We start from the raw sequence: 21,917 nt of genomic DNA on the forward strand, positions 1-21,917 counted from the left end.
AGACCATTGCACGTCAAGTCTTAAATAAGCTGTAGAGGGACTCTGTACATGTAGGCAGAGGATAGCATCCTGGCAGTAAATCCCCTGGTAGAAATTCTGCAGTAAATATTTGCACATCTATAATGCTCAGGGTAATCTTGTTACCAAAAGGATTCAAGACGGGCAAAACATTGGATTATATGCCTGTTAAAATGATCTTATACCTGGGAGACCCTGCCTCATTTCACAGATCACTGGATTGTGCTCATTTGAGATATATTTGTATTTTTCCTTTATTTTATATTATTTATTATTTCACTTTTTTTTTTTTTTTTTTTAAATAAATATCTGGCCTACTGTAACTCTTTATAACCTGTTTTACAAATGTATGCTTCTGTCGGTGGTAGTCAGTTTCACGGTACTGACTACCCCAACACAGAACAGAACGACGTGAGGATTCCAAATGAATAGTACAGCGACCTGTGAAAAAAGTACTATTTTAGGGGTAAAGGTTAGGGTCAGTGTTAGGGTTAGGATAAGGGTTAATCCTAACTCCTAACCCTAATATCCCTAACCCCTAAAAGAGTACTTACATTACATAAATGACAAGCGGGTCCGACCATCGCCACTTTAACCCAAGTCGCAGTTTCTGATGACGTCATTTTCGCCAGCCGGCAAGACAGGGAGTCGTGATGTGAAGTAATCTGCATTCTAGTAAGTAGGTTTTTCACATTTCGGTGTACTATTCATTTGGAATCCTCATGTCGTTTTGTTCTGTGTCGGGGTAGTCAGTACCGTTAATAGGTACCACACCCGCTTCTGTATTCCATTATGTATGTATACACTGGTGGCAAAAAAGAAAAATATGGTGCAGATGCACAAATATACTGCAAATAAATATGTCTTTCCGCGACAATCGGACAATTACCTTAGGGGACATAAAGCAGCCTCGTAGCGCCCAGGGCAGAACACTTTTTTTTTTTCTGTCATGCTGCAACATTTCTGTTGTTTCATGGCTATGACATTTCATAACTCAGGGTCAGGGGATAAAAATGTTGTAGGAAAGTTGATATGCGCAAACGAAAGAAAAATAGATAAAACCCTTGTACTCAAATTACTTTTTATGCTGAACGGTTTAGTTTTTAGACTGTTAACACACACTGTGATAGAAAATTGATCACTTCCATGTTTCACAGATATGATACTGGCCTGCACAGAATTTAATGTGTGGATGATACATGAGCGCTAGTTAACCAAACTAACCAAAATAGAATTGTACAAGTCTTTAACATATTGGCTTAAAAACGTGTTGTGAGGTCGCATATAGAAAAAAATAAATGAAACTGTCACTATTTTTTATTTTCACCAACTATACATTTAGAATTCCTTTTATTGGGTCTCATTTAGAATTAAGAGCAAATCCAGCTAAAGGTGTGCAAATTTGCACCTGGCAATACCATGTTAGGTTGCAGGTGTGCAAATTTATTTTTATTTTTTTGCATGCTGGGAAAATACTTTCCGTTTGTGCATTAAGCAAACAACTACTGGGCAACTTTTTTAACACTGCATAGCTTCCAACATCTTGGTATCTGGCCTTGGGACAGTGGCGTGTGGTATGTCAAGATGGGTTGTGGCCACACTCCCAGGGGGCTGCCTAGTGCTATAAAGCACCAGGCTGTTTATTGGATAGTTTTCTTCCTCTCCTAACACAGCAACATGCACCAGTACAACAAACATGTCTGCAGTTGGGGCAGCGGGACAGAGCACTAAAATCAGGATTGTCGCACCGAAATTGCCACAGTTGGGAGGTATACACTGCAATTTAGGGTTGAGCTAGGACGTGAAACCCTCCCCCCTCCCAACTGTCATCAAAGATTAAATGTGCACCCCTGCAGCACAATATTGTTTTACCAAGGCGCAAAAATTTTAACTGTAAATGATGCCCAATCTGTCTAAAGATTGCAAATTTTGTGAAAAACATTACACAGTCATGATTACTGAGACCCAGAGCACTGTGTGTAACATGCATGTACCAGGCAGCAAAGGGTCCCTGGAAATTATTTTAAAACACTGCCAATTATGGAATTATTGTGTTTACAGAACAAAACGTAAACTACATTACAAATATACACAGATACATCACTGTCCCAGGACATGCAAGATGACATACTAAATATGAATTAAACCAATAAACAAAAACATTTACAATCATTAAAGGGAAAGGCAAATGCTTGGTGGACAATGGGATCCTCTTTACTGCACACGTTTTAGAGTGGATATATTTTTCTTCTTCATCTGACTCCTTAGAAACACAAGTAGGAAATGTGCCAGTCAGTGTTAGTAACTAGAGGTCTGACAACATTCAATGAGGAAGATGTAAATCTAATCAATTTTTTCCAGTATAAACAGCTGTTGTGACAAATGTGAAATGGTGAACAGTGCATACAGTATTCTAATATAGGGGTCTATTTAATAACCTAGATCCCTTAAATCATGTGGAAACAGATATCAAGAACACTGACATGATTGTTTAACTTGCTTTGCCTAACATACTTGGTGGTCCATTTATTATTGATGTGACAATCAGTATGCAAAAAGTAGCGATGCATAAACAAACCCCACTGTAATTTACCATGCCGTGGCTGCTCTGGGAGCCACTTTGGAGCCCCCCTCCCTCCTTCATGAACACCTTTTGCTGTTCACCGACAGCCTGAAGCACTTTCACGGGATAGGGAACCAGTGGAGTCGGAGAGGCTTCAGCTGGATCCTATTGTAAAATACAAGTAACGCCATCCTGAGATTTCTTCGGTGGTAACCATTTTTTAAATAGCAAAAATTGATGAAAGAGCCTTCTTGGCTCTTCACTGCTTGTTAAATAGATTATTTTTTAACAAGCAGTGAAAAACAATGGGTGTGATGATGATGATGATGATGATGAATTACTAAAGGCCTAGCTTTTCCTACAGCTTTACGGATTTATATCTGTCCAAGTTGACCAATTGTGCTAGGAAACGTTAGAAAATAGTCTTTTTTGGGGGAGGTACATTAATTTGTTATTATTATAAATGCATGAAAAAATGGTTCCAATAATAATCAATATGGTTCATTTATAGGCGTGCAAACACACATTGTAATTTATGTTTTAACTGGTACGCATGAATTTGTGGGTGAAGATTGGAGCGTTTGCAGTGGTGGAGCTGGGTAGGTCAGAGGTATCACTTGCTGAGTGAAGATTACATGCATAAATGTGTCTATCTGTACACTCACATGAAGAAAATGTGGTTTGCTTCCTTTGAACATTATTTAAATAAAATGAAGGGTACGCTTTTTCATGTCCTCTGTGATGGTTCACTAGGAAGTGGGCAGATACGGGAGGTTGCCCTACTCTCCTGGGAGTCCAGGAGACCTCCCAGACATTCCAGGAGAGTTGACAAGTATGATTTACACACACAGGGGCAAGCTAGGGGGTCCCATAGTGGGCTACCTTGGTGTAACACTGTGCTACCTGCATTTTTCCCTTTGCATTGTTATTAATAGGCTGCTGCACAAGTATTGCCCCAGGGCTAAAATTTGCCAGCTAGCCCCTGCATATAAACATTTGCAGTAAAACACAATGATTGACCATGTGCACATTAAAATGATATTATTTCTATAAATGATCATGACCAGTACCAAGAATGGGTGCACTGGAATTATTATAAGTGGTAAGTGGGAGCTTAAGATGAAAGTGAAAGTATTACATGTGTTCAAAGGACCACGAACTACATAGGCATTGTGACAGACAGGCTGCAGTGGTTCATAGTTGCCGCGCCCCAGTCTGCACTTTGTGAGTCGTGACGTCAGAGGCCAATGAGCGCGCAGTCTCGGTTGCCTGGGAGACGGGGACGCGCGGCCTTGTGATGGCGGAAGAATGGAACCTGGATATCGGGGAAACGGTGTACAGGTCCCGGGATCCCATCACTAACCTAAGGATCCGGTGAGGGAGACGTCCGGTGCTAGGGATCAGCCATCATTACGGAGCTCGCAGGTTACATGTGTGTGTTTCCGCAGGGTACTGCTACAGCCGGTGTCTCCGGTTACTGGGCTGGTACAACGCTTGGAGCAGCCAGACGATGTCGGTAGAGGAGACATAGCGCTCCGGACTCTCAAGTCCAACGTGGGCACCGGTAAGCATGATTATATGTGCGTGCGTGTGTACTCCTACCTTGGGTTAAATGAATTAATCGGAGTTAAAAGCATATTTAATATTTTTTTTAACTATTTCAATCTAGGAATTAGATCTCCAGTCCCCAAGTTCCCTTTTTCTGTGCCGCCCCATACCACAGTACTCCTGCAGTGCTTCATGGTGTCAACTAAAGCTGCATCTCATGTGTTTAAGATACATACATGGAGATAACTCCATGTTTTGCATTGCCTAACTTTTTTTTTTTTTACCGAATACACGATTATATTATATTTTAATGAAGGGGTTCTCAGACCTATATTCTCAAAATCATTTGTACCACCTTTGTGCATATATAAGTAGTATCAGCAGAATGAGATGTTTACTGTTCTGCAGCTGCTATATAACAACAATGCTTGTGTCTGGGGAACAAGTGTAATCATGATGCCATAGACATATACCAGGCATACAGCTACTCTAAATGATGAATAACCGTAAGAGCACAACAGCAGATATCGTACATCTTTTCCAGAGCCAGAAATGACAGTGGGTCAGGTTAATGTAAATGATGAAGGACAATCATGGTTGCCAGACATCGTCTTAAGATTTCTACAATGAATAATTCATCTTTTATGTCTCTATCATTCACTAGTTCTCCACATTCCAACAATGCTACACCACAGGTAACTGCACCTAAATGTCAGTCACCAAAGGCTGCTTTTCATTATCTGTGTCTGATCATGCTTCTTTCTTACAGTGCCCTCTCATTCCTTTTCCATCAGCAGCTGCAATTGTTGTTTTGCGACCTTATATATTTATAATTAACTATACCTCTTAGTTTATAAATTAATCTTTGAGGGAAGGGGGGTGGGGGGCAAATGTGCGGTTGGCTTCAAGTCATTTTACATAATTTGTTTGTATTATGGTCCTCTAGAAATACAGTGCTGCTGTTGGCACTTAATTAACAATAATTTTAAATGTACTCTTTGTACCAATATTACTTATGTTTTGAGGTATAGTGAATACTCATGTTGCCTTGTGGGTACATATTAAGGCTCTATCAAAAGAACTGCACTCATGGGAGCAGATTCAACTGGCCACGATGTTCCTGAGAACATCGTGGCCGCACTTTAATACAATTTATATGGTAAAAGGTAACGCTTACATTTATTCGCACCTCTGTGGTGCGCAAGAAAAAAATGATCTTGTCATATTGTCTCGCAGCCATTTCCGGGACACTACACAGCAATGTTTTTTTTTTAGAATAGAATCTTTCCCATGGTGTTGTTATGTCTTTCTGTCAGTGTTGTCATAAAAAAAACTGAACATCTTAAGTCTCATTTATGAATTGCAAAATGGAGAAGACAAAATCTCTTTGATTTGTTCAAGCAAATGGATTTGCAGAGCAAAATGGCGATCTTTACAGACCTTTTCATCGGCAAATGGGAGTTGAGTGAGTGCATTCCTTGCAAAGTGCAAAGCATACTGGTGTGCCTTGTTTTATGTAGCAGGGCAAAAATGAGATTGAATTTTGTGTGAAGATGGAAAAGTAGTAGGAGGTTGGATATTTGATGTGAATCTACCCTTTTGCTCAGTGCACCTCTTCAGATTTTTCCACCTTGCCGTATACCTAGGTGTACTTCCATTTTGTGGAGGTGTCTCCCAAGAGGGAACAATAGATTTTATACAGCTATTGGATAGATCATCTGCTCTTGTTAAAACGCTACCGGTAATATCACGGATGGTAGACTTATTGTGTTCCAAATCCTCTGCTTCCATAGAAGGAAATGACTGATTTTGTTTAGGAGGTTTACTCCACGTGTGTTGGGTATACCACTTAGCTGCACTGTTGCAAAATAAAGGCAGTTTGTATGTTTATTTGTTAACATAGGATTTAGCCTGGTTGCTGCGGGGAATAATAGGTTAGCGGAGATCATGCTGTATACATGCAATGTAGTATGTGTTTACTTTTAAAATATTAAGTGATAATGTATGTTTATATCCACTCTTCTGTTGTATTGAAATTAGTACCTTGGCTTAACCATGGACATTTTGTGTTTAATGATAAAAGGGGGATGCCGGCCTTCTGATGATGTAGAAGAAGTTGTTATTTCCTGGCAGGAAAAACTGTTTAGTGAGGTAAACCATCTAAACTTTTTATTTTCTTTTTTGTTTTTTTTAAAAAAAACACCATTGACAAACTGAGGTTTTAATGTAAATATGTTGTCTAACTATCCATGGGATTCATGTATAATCAATGTTCACTTTTAGGGAATCGCTTGTTTGTCCCACATAAAAAGAGGATCGCATTTAGCTTGCAGAAGCTCACCTTTCAGGCTTCAATGTCACAAATACCTATAGCTATTTTATGGTGGTAGAATATTCAGTTTATAGTCACTCATTCTTCACTTTGAATACTCTTCATTGTGAGTATGCTAACTTTTCTTTTTTAACACTCCAGAATTACCACTCTGCCCATTAAACTAACTTGTCACTCATTTGAGTGCATGTGCCCCAAACAGCAGATGGTAATGATTTAATGCACTGTTACCCTAAGGCAATTTATGCATGCTGGCAGAGTAGCCTAAGGCTTCTGTCCCATTGTAAATATATGGTGAGAACAATTATGTCATTTTATCATTTTACTCTTCATATACATTTTTTTTCGGAGTGGAGTCATGTAATTCTTTCCTCGGCAACCCATTATTATGCTTACATCACTAACACTGGCCATGGTGGGAATTAATTTCTGAATTTCAGTATATCTGAAAACAAATGAATTTTGCAGACACACATTCAATCTGTGCAGATGGGAATTCTATGTCAAACAATCAGATATGACTTTTGCTAAATGTAATTATGTTTCAGTTTAAAGAACATTTTGCAACATAAACAAATGAGATTAAATGTGCTCCTTTGTGAGGCTAGAACAGTGGTTCCCAAACTTTTGCAGTTCGCGGCACCCTTAGAGTCTCCAAATTTTTTTTCAAGGCACCCCTCCAAAATAATTATTGAGCAGTCCTGTTTTAGAAGTAGTTGGGTCAAAAAATTGTAATAAGTATTTAGGTCAGGACAGAAATACTTATTTAGTTGTATGCAAAGATGCCCCCTCTGCATCCAGACACTCTGCCCTCAGGCACGCTGCCCCCTCTGCATCCAGACACACTGCCCCCTCTGCATCCAGACACATTGCCCTCTCTCACACTGCCCCCTCTGCCCTCTGTCACGCTGTCCCCCCTCCTCTGCTCTGTCACGCTGTCCCCCCTCCTCTGCTCTGTCACGCTGTCCCCTCTCCTCTGCCCTCTCTCACAATGTCCCCCTCCTCTGCTTTCTCACACGCTGTCCCCTCCACTGCCCCTCTCACGCTGTGTCCCCCTCCACTGCCCCTCTCACGCTGTGTCCCCCTCCACTGCCCCTCTCACGCTGTGTCCCCCTCCTCTGCCCCACTGTCCCCCTCCTCTGCCCCGCTGTGCCCCTCCTCTGCCCCGCTGTGCCCCTCCTCTGCCCCGCTGTGCCCCTCCTCTGCCCCGCTGTGCCCCTTCTCTGCCCCGCTGTGCCCCTTCTCTGCCCCGCTGTGCCCCTTCTCTGCCCCGCTCTGCCCCTTCTCTGCCCCGCTGTGCCTCTTCTCTGCCCCGCTGTCCCCCTTCTCTGCCCCGCTGTCCCCATCCTCTGCTCTCTGTCCCCATCCTCTGCTCTCTGTCCCCATCCTCTGCTCTCTGTCACCAACCTCTGTCCCGCTGTCACCATCCACTGCTCTCCTCCTCTGCCCGGCTGTCACCATCCTCTGCTCTCCTCCTCTGCCCCGCTGTCACCATCCTCTGCTCTCCTCCTCTGCCCGGCTGTCACCATCCTCTGCTCTCCTCCTCTGCCCGGCTGTCACCATCCTCTGCTCTCCTCCTCTGTCCCGCTGTCACCATCCTCTGCTCTCCTCCTCTGTCCCGCTGTCACCATCCTGTCACCAACCTCTGTCCCGCTGTCACCATCCTCTGCTCTCCTCCTCTGTCCCGCTGTCACCATCCTGTCACCAACCTCTGTCCCGCTGTCACCATCCTCTGCTCTTCTCCTCTGTCCCACTGTCACCATCCTCTGTCCCCCTCCTCTGTCACCAACCTCTGTCCCGCTGTCACCATCCTCTGCTCTCCTCCTCTGTCCCGCTGTCACCATCCTCTGTCCCCCTCCTCTGTCACCATCCTCTGCTCTCCTCCTCTGTCCCGCTGTCACCATCCTCTGTCCCCCTCCTCTGCCACGATCCCTCTCACTCTGCCCCGCGCCAGGCGCCAGCCATAAAAAAAAAAAAAAACACAGAAACTTACCAATCCGTCGGGCGCCGGGACCCAGCAGCCTCCTCTCTCCTGCAGCTTGTTACTGACATCGATATTCAGTGACAGCTGCAGGAGAGAGGAGGCTGCTGGGTCCCGGCGCCCGACGGATTGGTAAGTTTATGTGTTTTTGGGTTTTTTTATGTCTGGCCCGCGGCAACCCAGTGACAGCGCCGCGGCACCCCTGGGAGCCGCGGCGCACAGTTTGGGAACCGCCGGGCTAGAAGGATGCTTTATTTGTGATAAAATAAAGCATGTCACCATCCTCTGCTCTCCTCCTCTGCCCGGCTGTCACCATCCTCTGCTCTCCTCCTCTGTCCCGCTGTCACCATCCTGTCACCAACCTCTGTCCCGCTGTCACCATCCTCTGCTCTCCTCCTCTGTCCCGCTGTCACCATCCTGTCACCAACCTCTGTCCCGCTGTCACCATCCTCTGCTCTTCTCCTCTGTCCCACTGTCACCATCCTCTGTCCCCCTCCTCTGTCACCAACCTCTGTCCCGCTGTCACCATCCTCTGCTCTCCTCCTCTGTCCCGCTGTCACCATCCTCTGTCCCCCTCCTCTGTCACCAACCTCTGCTCTCCTCCTCTGTCCCGCTGTCACCATCCTCTGTCCCCCTCCTCTGCCACGATCCCTCTCACTCTGCCCCGCGCCAGGCGCCAGCCATAAAAAAAAAAAAAACACAGAAACTTGCCAATCCGTCGGGCGCCGGGACCCAGCAGCCTCCTCTCTCCTGCAGCTTGTTACTGACATCGATATTCAGTGACAGCTGCAGGAGAGAGGAGGCTGCTGGGTCCCGGCGCCCGACGGATTGGTAAGTTTATGTGTTTTTGTTTTTTTTTTATGTCTGGCCCGCGGCAACCCAGTGACAGCGCCGCGGCACCCCTGGGAGCCGCGGCGCACAGTTTGGGAACCGCCGGGCTAGAAGGATGCTTTATTTGTGATATGTGCATATAAGTAAAAAGAAATGCCTGCATGTGCTGCAAGTGTGCATATGTGGCTGAGGTGTAGTAGAATGCATGTGTATTGGGCAGAATTTACAATGAACATGGATTTATATCTGGTGTAGATTGTACTATGAGCATGAGTCTTAGTTGCATATGAAATGTAGAACACTTAGAAAAAATCCTTTTCTTTTAGTCTTTGCAAGCAGCATATAAGTATATTGGTTTATATACATTTTGCTGCAATTTCTCCATATGCCTCCAGTTTGAATATGAGCTGTACAAGAATGAGGCTGTTTGCCAGACCCCTCTGGATCGTCAATATCACCAAGACATACTATCTCTGGAGCGCAGTGGAGGACGGAAAAACAGACGTATCTTTACTTATACAGACTATGATCGATACACAAACCTGGAAGAGGTAACTTTAGCCAAATAAATGTGATGTCAGGACAAAGTCTGTTCCATAAACACACAACAAACTCACTGCAGCATGAGCATACTTGCCAACATTTTTTTTTCTTTTTCCGGGAGATGCCGGCTGGGACGTGGGCGTGCAGGGGGCGGGGCTGCGAAATCGCGTCATTTTGGCCCCGCCCCCGTGACGTAATGACGCAAATCGCGTCATTTTACAGTGGGGGCGGGGCTAAACGCCGCGATTCCGGGTGAATCGCGGCGTTTAAACTAAATTTTTCCCCCTTCCTATCAGGGAGATTGCCACACTCGTCCGGGAGACTCTCGCAAAATGCGGGAGTCTCCCGGACAATGCGGGAGAGTTGGCAAGTATGAGCATGAGGCATGAAAAAAAAAATAATTACCTAGTTTTATTGCCTTAAGCATCATTCGAAATGCTGCCATCTTACATCTTGTGAAAGAAACTCTTGGCAGATATTCAGAGATGCCTCATAAAGGCACAGTGGGGACGCATGTGAACTGTTTTCATTAACAAGCATGCCTCCCCTTAATGACGAGTTTCCAGGAGATCCTATCATAACATTGGTTAGTTAGCGACACAACTGAGCTGTTAGCAGTTGCTTGTAGAGATAAGTGGTCAGCAGCATACCTCTGTTACTCAATGAACAGTTCCATCTTGCTCCATAAACGTATGTACTTTGGCGGAAATTTAGGTGAAAATGCACAAATTGAGGTGAACGGCCACCACAGATAATTTTACCTTGTGTCTTGGCCATTTTGCAGTTCATAACTATGGCCCAGTGGGGGCAGACCTTCATGAGAATGCAGCCTATCAATTCATAAGAACCTAGTGACATCACTGAAGGATTGCCACTAATGAACGTTACTTAATCACTATGTCTGAATATCTGCTGAGAATGTATTTCTTAGTAAAAGTTGTCACAAGTCATGTATAATCTCTTGTAAATTATATCTGTTAAAATTCAAAGTTCGTATGTCATCCCTCCAATGTTCATTACGAATATGTGTGTATTATTAGGATTGTTATTCAGAGACTTCTTCTGTGACTTGTATAAGGCCATTCAGCCTCTGCTTTTAATTGGTCGCGTGACTCCTCAGTGACTTACAATATCTATATAATTTACAGTACGGAGGTCTTTAACTAATATAATATATATCTGTCAGCTGATTAAAATCTTGACTTCTTGTCAGGATATTGGAAATGGTTTTTCTAGACTAGTCCATTTTTTTTAATATGCACTGTTTCCTTCCTTATACAGCACTGTCAATCAGTAACCACCTCTGAAAAAGAGAGCCGCTCGTTCCTAGTAGAGCGAATGGCAAATATCAGGAGACGACGGCAAGACAAAAAAACATTGTGAGTGATCACATACAATAAGGATAACTTGCGAATTTTGCCTATTTATCCGCTGAGAGCAAAACAAGTTGCACAGCCACATTGCGCATTGGGATGTACCGCCTCCTTCTGTCTGCAGCCATTACCATTACGGAATTTGCTGGGGCTATATAAATAAATGATGATGATGATGATGATGATTGCTGATGTCTATACTGGCAAAAGCAAATATGTCTTTCCATAGTCCAACCTACCATCAGCTTGCAGACTCATTTATGTCTTATAATAACTCATGAGAGTAAAGGGACGGCAGCACGGTGGCTTAGTGGTTAGCACTTCTGCCTCACAGCACTGGGGTCATGAGTTTGATTCCCGACCATGGCCTTATCTGTGTGGAGTTTGTATGTTCTCCCCGTGTTTGCGTGGGTTTCCTCCCACAATCCAAAAACATACTAGTAGGTTAACTGGCTGCTATCAAAATTGACCCTAGTCTCTGTGTGTGTGTGTGTGTGTGTGTGTGTGTGTGTGTGTGTGTGTGTGTGTGTGTGTGTGTGTGTGTGTGTATATGTTAGGGAATTTAGACTGTAAGCTCCAATGGGACAGGGACTGATGTGAATGAGTTCTATGTACAGCGCTGCGGAATCAGTGGCGCTATATAAATAAATGGTGATGATGATGAAAGGGACATTTTGGCTTTATGTCTTTATTGCATGTGTCACCTTTTTCGGCTTTATGTTTTTCATTACATGTGTCACCTTTGTAAATGTTAATTTTTTTGTTAAATTGATATTTGTTAAAGGTGATCATTCCCATATAAAGTACGTCTACTTGGAGTAAAAGGTGTCCCATTGAAAGAATAGACTGCCTATCCTGTCCTCTTCCTTGTTCACCAAGATGTGTCAAAATAGTTTTTTTGGTGGGGAATGGGGCTCGGCAGCATGATGTCATAAAACAATATGTACACAGTGGTACTCTATTTTTGCAGCTTGTAAGGCATATTTAGTGCTTTGTATGCTACTAATCCATGATGGTGAGTGTTATTTACCTCTAACCACCGTTTTACCTTCTAGGGATGGAGTTGGGATAAGTAATCGTCTTGTCACATGGCAGCCCTCAGAGGAGTTCATAAAGAATAATCACATTATAAATACTCCGGTGCAGACAATGTACATCATGGCAGACTTAGGACCCAGCGGAAAGTGAGTCTGTTTATTCACTATTATATTATACTGAATTGAACCACTCACTGAGTAGTTTATAGCAGCATCTTTAAATAAAGTGGATTCAGGTAATCCAGCTGCAATAAAAAATTAGGACTTGTCTGTAAACTGCAGAAACTCTCAGGGCACCTTGAAATCTGTGGTGGGTCATGTTTGAACATATTTCTGTGTGTTATTAGAGCCAAATCTATATTTTCTTCATTACATCTGATACACATTGGAGTTGTCTACCTGTGAGATGGCTGGAATTAATTAGTGTGACAGGATGGACCGCCTACGCCACCCTGTCTGTTGTTGTTGGGAACTGGCTGGGCTTACTTTGCCACTGTTCCCTTTTTTTATCCCAATTGCGTAATTGGAGGGGCGTAAGCTGCTGCCACCACTGGACTCCTTAACAGCACCCAGAACCGCGTTCCTTCTGGGTAACTGTCACTGCTAGTGTACCTCCTTGCTGATGCACCTGGACTGGTACCCCTGACTTCTTCCTATAGATCAGAGTTGCTGTGGATGGATCCCCCTGGCCTATCATACTGGCCAGAGATGCTGGATAGCAGGCAGAGTGGTGGTACTAGTAAACTGGGTCAAAACCTCAGAACAACCGGAAACGGATTAGAGTTAGGTCTAATCTGTAGGTCACAGGAAATTGCAGCAGGGAAGAAGTTGTGAAGCAGGTCTTCAAGCAAGTGATGTTTATTTAGCTCAGGTGTTCTGACAAGGACAGTTCACACTGGTTGAAGGTACCAGTGATCAGAAAGTCAGATGGAACAATAATGATACATTTCAGTTCAAACCAGTGCTGTTTTATACAGTTTTGGACACAGCTTAGCAGGGGATAAGCCAGCCCCCTGAACTCTTTACTGGCCTCAAGAAGTCTGAGTTATTTTTAGTATCGGGGTGCAATATGTTTCCCCAAACATGGATTTAAATGCAATTTATACTTTACACTTATCTGTTAAATCCTAAAACCTTTTGTTTGATTATTTGAACAGGATCTGAGATGCATGATACAAGCCAAATAGACAGAGAGGCAGCAGCTCCCCCTGCTGTGTATACAGGCTGAACAAACGTGTTGGCCACTGAATGTCTAATTAACATGAGGGACTTTCTTTAAAAAGTTATACAAATCCAATCATGACTTCCTGTCTCAGAAGTTACAAATCAATACCTCAGAAATGAAGGCATTTCCTATACAAAGTGCTATACAATATAATAAAATAAGTACCTTTACAATACACAGTATCAAGAATCAGTACATTTGCAAAGATATAAATTGGCACACTGTGCTAATAATTTAAATATATTATTACAATAAGTTATTTCTAAGTGATCCAGCCACAATTTGTCAGTGGAGGATGCTGGGTCCCGGGCGCTGCCGGGTTGGTAAGTTTTTTTTTTTTTTGTTTTTTTTTTTCTTCTCATCCTGGCCCCCGGGCTGCCGAGGGGGCAGAGTGTGTGGCAATAAAGGAGGGCGCAGAGTGTGTGGCGATGAAGGAGGGTGCAGAGTGTGTGGCGATGAAGGAGGGCGCAGAGTGTGTGGCGATGAAGGAGGGCGCAGAGTGTGTGGCGATGAAGGAGGGCGCAGAGTGTGTGGCGATGCAGAGGGGGCACAGTGTGAGTTAGCTGTAAACTATTCTTTGACAGAAATATAATTGAAAAAAAAAATATAAAAATATTCTTTTCCCTTGGATTTATGTGTATTATTTTTGCATACAACTAAATAAGTATTTCTGTCCTGACCTAAATACTTATTACGTTTTTTTGACCCAACTACATATAAAACGGGACTGCTCGGTAATTATTTTGGAGGGGTGCCTTGAAAAAATTATGGAGACTCTAAGGGTGCCGCAAACTGCAAAAGTTTGGGAACCACTGGATTAGCCGTTCACGAGCACAGCTATGTGGTAAAGCCGCCAGGATTTCTAGACTTTTAATGCAGTCACAACAAAATTTTGTAGACATGACTGTGACTGGATCACTTATAAATAACTTATGGTATAAATTTATTTAAATGAAATAGCGCATGGCGCTTATTTGTATAATTGCCAATGCACTTATTTTTGATATTGTGTATATTTTGATATAGGAAATCGTTATTTCTGAGACGAGGGTAGAAAATTTTATTTTTCTCTTTTAACCTTGCTAAATGAAATGCCTTATTTCTGATGTATATATCTGATACAATGAGCCTTTGTTTAGAAAGTCTTTTGTGTATCGTGATGTGGGGAAATGACTTGTTTGGGGTTTATACCTTTCTTTGGGAATGTGTATTCTGCAACTGTTGGAAGAAAGGGCTCATGCTAATCAGGCCTTTTGATGTGTGAGGGTGATAGGAAGATGTAATTAGACTTGCTGTCCACTGTAAGATGCAGGATATCACAGCAAGGTTTTAAGATATTACAGATAAGCGTAAATATTGTTAGCTTTGCAATACATGTAAATTCATGTTTGTGTAAATTCTTGTTTGTGTATGCACATTGCATCGTGATTCTAAAATTAGCCTGTGTCCAAATCAGTCTGAAATGTATCATTCTGATGTACCACCTGACCTGACCTGACCACTGATACCTTTTAATCAGTGGAACTGTCCTTGTCAGGGCACCTGAGCGAAATAAAACATCACTCTTTGCTTTAAGACCCTGCTTGACAACTTCTTCAATATTGCTGTAATCCTGTGACCTGCAGATTAGACCCTAAATCTAATCCGTTCCCCGGCTGTTTGTGAGGTTGGACCCAGCTCTCCAGTACCACCGCTCTGCCGCTACCCAGCATCTTTGGCCATTGTGATAGGCTAAGGGGGGATCCATCCATAACGCCCTGATCCATAGTAAGCGGTCCAGGGTACCAGCCCAGTTACACAGAAGGAATGTGGTTCTGGGCGCCATAACGGAGCCCAGTGGAGGGGCGTATTCAGAATAACGAAAGGGGATGATGGCAAAGTAAGCCCAGCCGGTTCCCAGCAACAACAGACATGGAGACATAGTCGGTCCATCCTGTCACAATGACATTATATTTTGATTAGATAGCCTGTTTAACAGTCCAATGCTGGATCATTGTGTACTAGTTAAATGGTAAGACAAATCTCACAGTGAATGAGAAAAGCGCCATGAATATAGAAGGATATTGCATTTCCCTTATACTTCTGCAGTGAGATCTTCAGTGAATGTTTTGGGAACCATTACGGTCTGGCACTTAGCACAGTAGTAGTAAGAGCGCTGAGCAATTGTGTCTAGAAGCGCAGTGTTATGTGGATGAAGAAGTAATAAGCATTCAACATGACAGATATGTAGGCAGTGTGTGGGCACGCCCAGGCTGGTGTAGGCAGTGTGTGGGCACGCCCAGGCTGGTGTAGGCAGTGTGTGGGCACGCCCAGGCTGGTGTAGGCAGAATGTGGGCACGCCCAGGCTGGTGTAGGCAGTGTGTGGGTGCGGTGGTGTAAGTGCGATATAAAGTGTTGGACACAGGCTGTATGTGTTATGCTGGTTATTTGAGCTGTTAAAATATGTATTTCTATCAATCTCCATCAATCCTTTGCTGTTATTGTTGGGAATAATGCTGTTACAACATACATAGGCCTATCCCTATAAAAAGTCTATGTTTGCAATTGCCAAATGGCTGACTCCTAACCTTTTGGCTACGTTTGTCCAGTCTGGGTTAAGCATTGTGGGCCTGATTCATTAAGGCAAGCAAAACACACAATTTGCATTGTTTTTTTTGTTCTTCTGGGAAACGCACGTAAATCGGGCATACGAACGTCCGTATTCAACAAGGAACGGATCTGAAGATACGTCTTCTGTTGAATATGGGTCTAGGGTCGCTCTGCTCTAACAGACAACACACTGCAGTTTCATGGTCAATACATATGTGGAATATAAAGTGCCAAAAGAACGCACAGGAAAAAAAAAAAAATTATTGTTACCTATAATAATAATAATAATAATAAAGTAGTCATTAGTGACACAACATTCAAAGAAAAAAATGTTGTTTTTTGTAAAAATATCTTCATTAAAAATACATTTATTAGGTTGTTATGAATGCCTACTATACATAAAATGCATTTTAACAGTTGATCCCGATTGCAAACACATGTTCTAGCATGTATACGCGACCTTGAGTGGCACCTACACCTGCCCTGTAGCTGGTGCAAGTGATACGACAGAAAAACGTGTACCTTTTGAGATGCCCAAAGCCTGAACCATATGTTGCTGAGTGCGCTCGAGCTTGTCACGCCCTTACTGTACATTGACAATGTGAATACGCGCATTCCCCCCCCCCCCCCCCCCCCCCTTCATTCTGCCCATGAAATCGTAGGCTGTAGTGAGGGTCCCTTGCGCTCTAAGATTAATTGGATGTTGCTCGTTCACTGGCATATGGTCCAGTTCTGGGCATGCACAGGCGATTTTATGCAAAATACAGCACGTATAGGAATTTACATAATGAATGGGGTCCTGTATGTTTTTTTTAAATGTCTACTACATAAAAAAGTAAATATGAACTGTGTAAAAAGCAAATAAGTAATAGCAGATGTGGGGTAAAGAGAAAGGGGCATGGACTAAAAAAAAGTGTCACTGCTGCCCTATGTATAGTGTATTTACCAATTCTTAAAAGAGTTCTCCACCCAACATCATCGAGCACTTGTATAGTAATCTGACATGGGGATGTCCTGCGATTCTGACTGAAGCCCCCACAAGCATGAAGGAGAGTTTGACTTTGTGATAGCACAGGAGCATGAAAGTAAGTATATAGATTATTTTTGTTATCTTGAAGAGCGTTGCTTTCCACACAATTTATTTTAAAAGAAGAAATTTTGGGTGGAGAAACAATTTAAATATGTGTCCTGTATCTTTAAATTTCCCATGCACCATGTATTGTCTTTTAGATTCGCTCACAGTAATTGAAAAGATCAGGACGCATCTACCTACACAGTTACAGGAGAAATATTATTTGCTTCCATTTTATTATTGAAATAAAATATTAGTTTGCCTTTGACTATCTAGGGCTGTGTAGCTAATGCTTACTTCTTTACAGACTGGGATTCAGAGAGAATGAACATGTTCTTTGTACCATACGCGTAGACAGTAATGGAGTTATCACATTGAAACCTGACGTAACTGGGACAAAGGGGCCATACAGGTAATGAGAAAATTCTACAACAGAAGTTCACAGGGTGCACCTGTTGACTTCTAGTATGTTTATTAACATCAATATGTATAAAACCAAATGCACATACATGATTAAATTAAAAGTGGGGCTTAACCGTAGTTGAGCCAGAGAAGGGAGTGACAGCATCTGAGCCACATGACTGAATATCCAACACATTTCGATATCTGTTTACATCGCCAGTGACATGAAAACCGAGTTGGCATGGAGATTTGTCGTTTATAATGAATGGTTATATTTTCACTCTTTATATAGTGTAACAGAATAGAATATGAAGCACAATAATCTATCGCTTGGAGTGCCTTCCTCTTGGGTCTAACATTATCCCATATATAATTTCACATATTAACATTGGGGGGTTAAGTATCCCACTCTCTCATTAGTGTAAGTATGTAGATTTCTTAGGGGACTGATTTACAGTTAGTAACCCCCCTTCCACCTTTCCTGTTTAGGTTGGAACTCGAGGGTCACAAGCGTGAGCTATGGAAATTCACCCTTCAGCATGTGTCTGAGTCAGTCCAGAAAGAAGACCAGGAGCAGGAAGAGAATCTCTACAAGGATGTGAGTAGAAAACAAATGCTACAAACTGTGTGATGATTTAGGTGATCCTTGTTCTGTCATGCATTTGTTAGCTGTGTCCCCTATACTTGTATCTCTCCTCAGTTCACCTGTTAAAAAACCGCCACAGAGGAGAAATGGATTAGCAGTTTGTTGTGTGCACATAATCTGAGATTTCATGTTAATTCTGCCTCTATAAACAACCTCTTTCTTGTTAAACTATCAGAATGAGCTCAGTCCAACCCCTCTCACTTCTGCCCTGGCATGTGGAAGAACGAACCATCTCCAGAGTAATTGGCTCAATTTTGGTGTGTGTGTGTGTGTTTGTTTCAATATTAACTCATGCTGATAGATCCAATTTAACTTGCCCCAATCACTAGCTCCTTATATATGATCACTGAATTTTATGTTCTTCCAATATCCTTGAATTCATTGGCTTATTCCTCAGCTATACAGCCGGCATAGGGAGTACCTGAACAGTCTGGTGGGCTTGGAGTTTGAGATGGTGAGTTAATCTGCTGTACTTGTCTGTATTTATTGTTTTATCTGAAAGTATTAAAATTGCAGTCCCAAAGCTGTATCTACCATTATAGATCTAGTGGGCACAGGATCAACACCACACTCTAGAATTTAGAAAATATTTTTTGTAACCTCACCTATTCCATAACCAAGTGTAACACAAGTATGGTCTTTTCTAATTTAGGGCTGAGGCACAGATATATATAACAAAAGGAGGCATTTAGCTGGCAATATGCAGAGAAAGCAGGAAAGTAGAGTAAAACATTTGTGCAGTAATGCACCTAGATTGAATGTAAAGACTTATGTATGAAAAGCAATAGTTTAAGTTTGGTTAAACTTACATGATTTGAAATCCTTCCTCTCAGCAAACAGACAGGGTGTGTCTGTTAGTGCAAACAGAGCCAGTGATGGGCGTTTCCTCTTAAAGAGAAGGTGGGTGTGTCACCTGTCCATCAAGCTAAGGCTGGGGGAGGAGTATCAGGTATAAAAGCTTGTTTGTATCATTTGCGCATAGAGACCAGTGCTGGTGAAGCTGGCTGGTCTTGAGAGAGCTGAGCGTTGTCTAGCTAGCGTTTAGGGTCTCCAAGAATTGCTGTGAAATCTGTACGGTGTCAAAACATTTACCATCCTGACAATAAAACTACATAAAAAGGAAGAAGTTGTTCGCGTGTGCTTCTGCAGTAGCGGGCTCGTGCCATATATAAATATATATATATATATATATATATATATATATATATATATATATATATATATATATATATATATATATAAAATCTAATATATAAATGCTTAGTGGCGTCTGTCTGTCTGTGTGTGGAAAAAAAAAAAAACAAGCTGCACCGCCCACCTGCTGGGCAGAGTTATACACTGACCTACTAAATTCTTAGTGTGTGTGGGGAAAAAAAATTCAAAAAGGGCTGAAATTTGGTAGGGCTCAAACTCATTTTCGTGAGGTAATTTTACCTCATGAACACACATGTGTAGAGGCGTGCGTTAGAGTGTGTGTGTGTGTGTGTGTGTGTGTGTGTGTGTGTGGGAAAAAACTATTTTTCTCAGAAAGGGCTCATCCAATTGACCTGAAATTTGGTATACTGACATTATTTGACAAAAAAATTAGAATAGTCAAGTCCGTTAACTTCCATCATCCCCCTTCCCCCCGTGGAAGGGGTAGTAAAGGCTAAATTTACGAGTTGAGGGGTCAAACTCATTTTCGTGAGGTAATTTTACCTCATGAACACACATTAAAAAGGCTGCTTGCGTTGGGAAGTAACGCTCCTCCCCTGAGGAGGCCTGGGCTAGGTCCAAATGCATGACAAGAACCTTTTTAAGACCTTAAGTAGCTTGATTTGACTAGAATGCATGAGTATCATGCACGGGTTAACTTGTGTGTGTGTGTGTGTGTGTGTATATATATATATAATCTAATATATATATATATATATATATATATATATATATATTATATATATAATATATATATATATATAATCTATATATCTCATTTGTAAAATGTAGCTATTCCGCATTGCCTACATGTTGACAAACCCACAAGACGAAGCTAACAGCACTGTGTATAATGTTTGTATTGGTTCAATCTTGTTGTTCTGTGGTGAACTATTTACTTTTTTTTTCTTTTCTTTTAATATTTTTTTATAGAGGTTAGTATGTATAGTATTTTTTGCAATCGCAATATTTTTCAAAATATATATTGTCACATTCTTGGGAGTAATAATACTTAATAATAGTATGGAGAAGAGAAATGTTACTCATGTAATTTTACAAGAAAAAAACTTCCCAAGTTGGACCTTATTTATTCACATATACTGTTGGTTCAAACACTAGAGAATTATGAGAAGGCTCTGATGAGAAAAATGTAATTTCACCTTAAGGACACAAAATGGGAGTCAGCCCAATGGCAGATGTTACCCAAATTCACCCATATTGAGAGCCATGGCTCCCTAACCATTCTAATGTTGTGACATATCTGACTATGCGCCTTCCTTGTATTTACTTTTTGGGTCAAATCACTGTTAAGATGATTGTAATACACAAAATCCTAATGAGCAACAAATAAGTACATTTAGAAAAGCAAGGCAAAACTTGACGTATCCCTATTTGTCAATGAAAATATATACAGACCTGGGATCTGTTAAAAGAAATGTTTGGGACTTGGGATTCTCTGGATAAAAAGGTTAATTTGTGAACTACAAAAAATTGTCCATTTACTTTTCCACCAAGTGTATTTTAAGGTGCACACCTATTTCAGTCTTTGGAATCAGCCGTGTAAAGGCAATCCACACCTAGTTTTGCAGGTTGTCTGTTCTCTGTAAAATGCGCAAAGTGGAACGACACATCAAAATCCAACCTACTCTGGACCACACAGTTTTAACCTTTTCATTTTTTTTCTCTTACAAAGCTGATTAGTTTAACCCTACCTCTTTAGAAACACCCCTCTCATTAAATAAAATGTTTTATCCTACCCCCTTCCTCCAAAACAAAAAGTACTGCTTGGTTTAGCCTCACTTATGTCTGAAATTAATCAGAGGTCAGGGACATTGAGACTGTCTTTATTGAAGCACCAATCCCACCTAGATGTTTTTTCCTTTAAACAGTGAATTAAGTACCTTTTTAAGCACGCATCTGGTGGTCGTTTTTACCTGTCGTTCTAGAAATCATTATCACCTTTTCAAACTATCTCTGAAGGGCAGACAAGTATGGCGAGATATTCTGCAAGTGAATATCTCTCATTGTGTTCTTTGAAGGCAGAGGGAGAAAGAGGGGGTGATTTTTCAATGTAGACAAAGCTCAGAGAGGCATTTCAAAGCCACTCTGCTCACTGCATCATGTACCATGTGACTGGTTTCCATAGTAGTCACATATCGAACTGGAAACTCTGCAGAATTCTGGGGAGAAAGGAAGCCATGGTTCATTTGTCGAAGTCAAATAATTGGATGAAGTTGGCTAAATTGATTAATATTTGTTTACCGTGCGGTTGCGATTAGTACACTGCGCTAATAGCGCAATCGCACGGGTAAACAACCCACACACTTACATTTACACTTACATTTGTAAATAGTACACATTTAATAAAGTTCCAACTCGCATCAGTTTATTAGTAAGACTTAAAATTTATTTATACTAAGATAAATTTACATTAAAGATATTTATGGTTCAGATCCTAAAAAATGTGTGGTGTTTGGTCTTATGTTATTCCTCATTTCACCAGAAGAAATATGGTATCAGCGGCTAAGTGAACGCACACTGCGATCGCTAGTTAAGATTATTA

General features: G+C 41.8%; 1 protein-coding gene across 1 annotated transcript in view; it reads left to right on the forward strand.

Annotated features, from left to right (window-relative positions):
* Positions 1-3,832: 3,832 nt before the first annotated feature.
* MKS1 (MKS transition zone complex subunit 1) overlaps positions 3,833-21,917 on the forward strand; it is a 36,709-nt gene continuing 18,624 nt past the window's right edge. The window contains exons 1-9 of the mRNA XM_075196655.1: positions 3,833-3,955; positions 4,030-4,145; positions 6,213-6,280; positions 9,669-9,824; positions 11,098-11,195; positions 12,245-12,373; positions 17,420-17,524; positions 18,004-18,112; positions 18,558-18,614. Of these exons, the coding sequence (XP_075052756.1) occupies positions 3,879-3,955; positions 4,030-4,145; positions 6,213-6,280; positions 9,669-9,824; positions 11,098-11,195; positions 12,245-12,373; positions 17,420-17,524; positions 18,004-18,112; positions 18,558-18,614 (915 nt within the window). The 5' untranslated portion in view covers positions 3,833-3,878. The remainder of the gene's footprint in view (positions 3,956-4,029; positions 4,146-6,212; positions 6,281-9,668; positions 9,825-11,097; positions 11,196-12,244; positions 12,374-17,419; positions 17,525-18,003; positions 18,113-18,557; positions 18,615-21,917) is intronic.

Source organism: Mixophyes fleayi, chromosome 2, assembly GCF_038048845.1.
Source record: "Mixophyes fleayi isolate aMixFle1 chromosome 2, aMixFle1.hap1, whole genome shotgun sequence".
Taxonomy (NCBI): Eukaryota; Metazoa; Chordata; class Amphibia; order Anura; family Limnodynastidae; genus Mixophyes; species Mixophyes fleayi.